Source organism: Uranotaenia lowii, unplaced genomic scaffold (genome assembly GCF_029784155.1).
Source record: "Uranotaenia lowii strain MFRU-FL unplaced genomic scaffold, ASM2978415v1 HiC_scaffold_814, whole genome shotgun sequence".
Taxonomy (NCBI): domain Eukaryota; kingdom Metazoa; phylum Arthropoda; class Insecta; order Diptera; family Culicidae; genus Uranotaenia; species Uranotaenia lowii.
The window spans coordinates 17,859-23,784 of record NW_026598772.1 but is presented as its reverse complement, the minus strand read 5'-3'; the positions used below and the strand labels follow the sequence as shown (position 1 = coordinate 23,784).

Sequence of the window (5,926 nt, the reverse complement as noted above, 5' to 3'; positions counted from 1 at the left end):
TTTCATTGGAAATGCTAGAAACTGATAACTTTCATACGACAAAGCTGAAGTTTTATAAAAATCTTTGTTTTTTATAACTTTATGGAATAAACAAAATTTAGGGATTGCATCATATGGAGAAATTTCATTCCTAAGATAAATTTTATCAAATCTGTTTTGAGATCATCTATTTGCTCTTAAGATGTTAATTAGAGCTTAGCTTAGTTTTAATGATAAAAATCATATATTTATTCTATTTAATCTGTTATTTTAGGGAAGCGGCATTTTACAAACATGATGGGGGCATACGAAAACACTCTCTTATTCCACTTTCCCATCATTATGAAACCATCATTAAAGCTTAAATTTGTTATACATCTAAGGTTCATTTGAATAAGAAACAAATACCACCCAACTTTTTGTATTGAGCTTCTTTACGGATAATTTTTAAAAGTCAAAATATTACATCAAAAGGTATCAAAACCTTGTATGAATTTTTTAACTTTTTTGAGTTGGTTTATTCATAAAATTCTTTCTTACCTTATGTTCTTAGCGTATCACCCTCAAAATGCATTGATTAGATATGTTGTATTGTCAGCCATTTCGTCAAACGGCCGTAGGGTCATTTAACCCGATAGGCCCATTTAGGAAACCTTTCCCCACAGACAAACAGACAGAACACTCTTAAGAAAATCTGGTGATTTTTTCGCAAAGCGATTACATTGCCATCTGTTGGCGACATTGCCTACCAATATCGACATAGTAGATTAAACCATTGAAGGTAGCCATGACATCTTGACATTCACAACTGAAACCGTAAACAAGCAGGTTGGAATTTTTCTTCACTAAGCTGTTGCAGTTAGAAGGTTTTAAAGGAAGTTTCATACTTTTGATTGGGATTAAGTTTTCAGAAGTGATAACGACCGTATCCTTCCAGGTGGGGAGCATTCAGAGGGAAGAAAACTGCGTTGCTGATCAGATGTGTTCTATAAAAACAGATGGTCGACCAGTGACTGCAACAATCAAACCAAGCAAATCAACAACTTACCAGTTCCGGACTGGAAATATTATTACCTAATGCCCTGGATCATTTGAAAAGGAATAAACCTTTCAATATACAAAACTCATTTGAAAAAAGTTAATTTTCATTTTAAAAATTAAGTTTATTCAACATTATATTTCGCAATTTTCCTTTAGTTCCAAAACGATAAAAAGTCCAGTGGTATATTCTAATACCAGATTCCAAAAATATATTTTTGAAAAAGAATATTTCCATGCTAAGCACCGTAATACGAGAGTATTCGTGTTATTTGAAGTGAGATTTTGTTTGAAAATTGTTTACAACATAAGTTTGTATTCTGCAGCTGGCTTCTTCCTTGAAAACAAATATCTTCACTTCTCACATATTATTTTTCATATTACTTTGACTTTTCGCATAGTTTCAAATGAGCGTACTTCAAGAATTTGTATGATCCGGACCGATACAAATTAAATGACTGGGAAAAGCCTTTTCCCATGTAAGTGGTCTTCAACAAATAGTTTTCATTTTGCTCCAGTCGAGCTGTCCACAAGCTAGGGTATTTTCCAAATCTCCATCGCCTTCAAAACGAGATGTGACCAACTTATCCGCATCATAACCATCGCGTGTAGTAATTCCTGAAATGAAAATAGGACCGTTGGTCTAGCTTATTACATCTAAACTTAAGAACATTGTCCGGAAATAACGGAAAGATTCAAAATAATACCTTACATAAACTTCTTCAAGCAGCTCCTGTTGCACGGTTCGGTTTGTTTGTCTTCCGATAGGGCCAGATCGTTGGAATAATTACCAAAATCTTGAAACAGAGCTTCCCGAAATACAACCGAATGAAAACAAACGATAACATAAAATAAAAAAGCACCATGGAGATGCAAAAATACACAGCTACCATGATGAAAAAAATTAGATTTAATTATACCAGCGCCGCTGGTGTCTACATTGCCTAGCTGCATAAAATTTGTAGCAGTTTTGCGAAAATGAAAATGGAGTGTCCAGTCTGTTTGTCTGTGCTTTCCCTATAGCTTGTAACGAATTGAATAGTTGAACTTATGGTCTATTCTCGTCAAGATCAACATGTGACGATTTCAAAATGGCAACACTGACTGTATGACAAATTTCAACCATAGAACAGAATTCGACCATTTTTAAAACATAATCCGAGCGTTCAACATAATCAGTCCATGTGACATTAACGAACTATGCAACATATTTAGACCATCTGACATAATCTGGTTAAACAACATAATTTGACCATAGAACAAAATCTGATTTTGCATCATGTGACAAAGGTATCGTCAAATTATGATCTGACCCTGAAACATAATCAACCATGTGACAAAATCCGACAATGCAACATAATCGGACCATGTGACACAATCTGAGCATGTGAAATATTCGGACCATGTGTCATAATCCGACGTTGAAACATAATCGACCATATGACATAATCTGACCATGCAACATATTCAGACCGTGTGACAAAATCAGACCATGCAACATAGTCAGGCCATGTGACAAATCCGACCATGAAACATAATCGACCATGTGACAAAATCCGACAATGCAACATAATCTGACCATGTAACATATCTAACCATGTAACATAATCGACCATGTGACATAATCGGACCGTGTATCATAATCCGACGTTGAAACCTAATCGACCTTGTGACATAATCTGACCATGCAACATATTTAAACTATGTGACATATCTGACCATGCAACATAATCGACCATGTGACATAATCGGACCATGTGACAAAATCCGACCATGCAACATAATCTGATCATGCAACATAATCTGTGACATAATCTGATCATGCAACATAATCTAACCATTTGACATAATCGGACCATGCAACATAATCGACCATGTGACAAAATCGAACCATGTGACATATCTGACCATGCAAAATAATCGGCCATGTGACATATTTGCAACATGTGACATAATCGGGTCATGTGACATAATCCGACAGGAAATCTAAAGAGACATCTGAACCACGAATTTTCTCTTGAGTTTTGCGACTGGCATGGCACATTAAAACTTTAAATAATGTGGTAAAATCAATATTTTTTTTAAATATATTTGTTTTTTGTGTCTATAACTTTAAATTTTACGAGAACTTTTTATATTTTGTTCCGAACATAAGCTTTTTGATTTCGATTTTGAAATGAAGATTTTTTCTCCGAATAAAATATTTCTGTATGAATTCGATTGTTTATGCGATTCTCAAATTCACCTCAAAAATTTCTGAATTCGTATTCTAGAGGAACTGATGTGTTTTCTATCTTGTATGTGTCTGAAAATCAGATTTATCTCAAGTTTGAAATTGAATTTAACTGCTCAATTTCAAATTTCAGATATATCTGATTTTCAGACACATAAAAGATCAAAATCACTTCAGATTACGATTCTTATTTTGGGCTTTAGATCTAAAATTTGGCTTTAATTTTAGTCAAGTTTTAAAAATCGTTTCCTTTGCATATAATTTTTAAAATATGAATAAAATTTGATTTCAAGTTGCAAAATTACCAATGGAATTTTTTTCTGAATTTTTTGACGAATTTGATTTTTATCACAAAATTGCATTTTGTCTGAGTGTCTCAATCTCCAAATTCCAATTAAACTCAGAACGAAATAGAAGGCTTATCACTTTGGATCTAGAATGTTCGACTGTTTAGCTGTTTTTCAGCAACGAGTGTTACAGAATTAATAATTTTGACGATCGTGTCCTAGAAATTGCTTGTGTGAGCTCAACCGTACCTCAACTCAACCGGCGTCACACCGGTTGGCGTTAATTTATAGCAACCGGCTTATGGCTCGGACCTTCGTTTTAAGTGATCCTGTTTCAATCGCAATGTTTCATTTTTAATAAAACGATTAAAATGTAGCTACATTTTGATCCCTCTCTCACTTACTTATTCACTCAAATACCTCCGATCGTTTTTGGATCAGAGAGTCTCGTGGTTCGGTGGTTTTTCCACAACTCAAGTCAACGACAAACGAATCGATCATTAAGTCTCCCGCTCACTCAACTCAACTTCGACTTTCAACAACCGATCATTTGAATTCTCAAAACGACAAGCAACAACAATTCCTTGGCTCCACCATGATCAGTCGGTTTAGTACACTTGTAGCCACGAACTGATCCTCTCGCTAAAAGGTGAACAGCACTCGATCGGTCGATCGATTAATCAGTCACTAATAAGCGCGCATTTTTCAACTATCAAGTTTAGGTTTCCGTTTTGTGTTTTTTTTTTTTGGTGTCCATTGTCCAGTTGTTTTATGAAAAATTCCTAAAGTGATAGTGAAAACAATAAGTGTCAAGCATTATCATGAGTTTCAGTCGTTACGAAATCTCCGACAACGCCGATGAGCTGAATCAGGAGATCGACGACACGAACTTCCCTCGGAGCAGTTCGCTGAGCAATGGCAACGGGTCGTTGGTGAGCCTGAACAATAGCGTGTACAGTGGATCCGGGGGCACGACGGCTTTTGCGGCCCGGCGTCGTTCCAGCAGCCTGCGGAAAACCGAATCCGAAACGCTCGACGACGAACTGGCGGCTGCCGTCGTTGCCGGGGCCGATCAGGCCGAATCGACGAATGGCGGTGCAGTCACTAGCAATGGAGTCGGCAACGGCAGCACCACAAGGCCGGAACTCAATCGTGCTCAGTCGATCCGAACGACCAGCTTCTCGTCAGGTGAGGTTTTTGAGAGCGGAAATGCCACCCATGGTGGGGGGGACAATACCGTGCCGAGTACTCCGCGAACCACCCTGGCTCCAGGTATTGGCTTCCAAAGAAATCTTTCTCGAATGATTGTTGACCGGAAGTAGCTTTGGTGTGGATTGATTGGTGTTGTAGAATTGTTATGCCGTTTAATGTCATAGAACTAGTTCTATTCCGAACATTCCCTACACGTTTGTTTCCCAGCGCGTTTTGAAACATGTTTACAACTCTCACTTTCTGGTTCGATTGAAATACGAAATCAAAACAACAAACAAGTGATAGTAGCCGGCCATAGGGTAACCAAACTGTCTGGAACATTTTTGAAACATAGGAACATCCCAACTTTGATCATTGAAAAGTATCATCACATGATTTGATATTGTTTTGGAATTAAATTCAAAAGTTTCAGAAATTCTGAAACTCTTAGATTTAAAACGCTGAAGAGCGAACAACAAACTTTAAAAGATCTGACTGATTTGTTTTGCTTAACTTCAACTTATTTCAATAGATTATAAACAAAAAATGCTTATATACCTACTGTGGATAATAAAAAGTCCATTCAGCATTACTTTTAGTGGACACGATCATAATGGACATATTTTAAGCTAAAATGGCAGTAAAATATTATCATTTTGTGCATCCAGTCCTCTATTAAGATCAATTATTATATTAATGATACTTATACCCGTTCGCAGGAAATATTCTAAATAAGACTGAATATGAGCTAATTTGAAAGGTTTTCGGTTATGTGAAATGAGTTTTGTGTAAAAAAAACTTTTATTTTCTAAATTCTTTCTGTAAATGTTTACTAACGATCCACTCCTTATTTAAATTTACTTTTATTTTATGTTTTAATTATTGGTTTTCAATACACAGGCGCTTTAATTTAAGCTTGCCAGATTGCCCGCTTTTAGCCGAACTTTCCCGGATATTTGAAAAAAAAAACTTTCGGAAAGGTTCAATCTGGCCCGATTGCCCGGATTTTGTTCAAAATTCCCGAATTTATAAACTTGTTTTGCAAAATTTATGAAAATTTCATATAAAGTTCTTATAATATCTTATTTTTGCATCCAAAAACAAAACTTTTTGATCAAATTTTTATAAAATAATGTGTTAACGATTTTCTGGAAGCTTGGATGAAAATTGCACGATTAGTTAGACTTTATATTTAATA

At 35.7% G+C, this 5,926-nt stretch overlaps 1 protein-coding gene across 1 annotated transcript; it reads left to right on the top strand.

Annotated features, from left to right (window-relative positions):
* Positions 1 to 3,697: 3,697 nt before the first annotated feature.
* On the top strand, positions 3,698 to 4,809 carry LOC129760895 (GTP cyclohydrolase 1-like; the record flags this gene model as incomplete). The annotated part of the gene is made up of 1 exon (XM_055758576.1): positions 3,698 to 4,809. A coding segment is annotated over exon 1 (451 nt), but the record flags the coding sequence as incomplete, so codon positions are not given.
* Positions 4,810 to 5,926: the final 1,117 nt, after the last annotated feature.